Source organism: Morone saxatilis, unplaced genomic scaffold, assembly GCF_004916995.1.
Source record: "Morone saxatilis isolate NCDOM2014 unplaced genomic scaffold, NCSU_SB_2.0 Contig9, whole genome shotgun sequence".
NCBI classification, from domain to species: Eukaryota; Metazoa; Chordata; class Actinopteri; family Moronidae; genus Morone; species Morone saxatilis.
In genome coordinates this window covers 5,501,141-5,501,693 of record NW_023340268.1, presented here as the reverse complement: position 1 = coordinate 5,501,693, position 553 = coordinate 5,501,141, and the positions used below count along the sequence as shown (strand labels likewise).

The following is a 553-nucleotide window of genomic DNA, read 5'->3' as shown; positions in this document are numbered from 1 at the left end:
AAGCTAAGCTAACTAGCTTCTGGCAGTAGGTTTGTATTTAACGTACAGGTATTAATGAAACTGCTCATTTTATTCTCAGAAATCAAGAAGTAAAACTTTAGTATTTGGCAAAATCAGATGGAAGTTTTATTTCCTGTGCTGGTTATCATCTTGTGACCGCATTGGATTCATGTTGCGAACCGCCGAGGGAGCCTCGAGCCCCAGGTTGGCAACCACAGTTATAGACACACAGGGAGGTTTTACCTTTGATGTGAGCGTAGGTTGCCATGCTGTTACTGAGCAGCTCCATGTCTCTTTTAACAGGCTCCATCCTGATTCACTGTCGGTTCAAATATCTACCATCTCCAGGATTTTCCTTTTACACGCCGAACTCCGGGACCGTCCACCAAACGACAGATCCTGTCACACACACAGAGAAAAACACAGTTAATATATGCATTAATGGTTAAATCTGATGTACTTTGTCACTGGGGAAGTCTGAGCTCATCCAACAGATGCCAAAAGCCTGACAAAATGTTTTCCCCACCCATCGTTCCTGTGATCTAAACTAGTG

At 43.4% G+C, this 553-nt stretch overlaps 1 protein-coding gene across 1 annotated transcript in view; it reads right to left on the bottom strand.

Moving 5' to 3' along the window:
* Positions 1–553, bottom strand: part of eva1bb (eva-1 homolog Bb (C. elegans)) — a 5,094-nt gene that overhangs the window by 2,651 nt on the left and 1,890 nt on the right. Inside the window, exon 2 of the mRNA XM_035681729.1 lies at positions 244–399. Within this exon, the coding sequence (XP_035537622.1) occupies positions 244–310 (67 nt within the window). The 5' untranslated portion in view covers positions 311–399. The remainder of the gene's footprint in view (positions 1–243; positions 400–553) is intronic.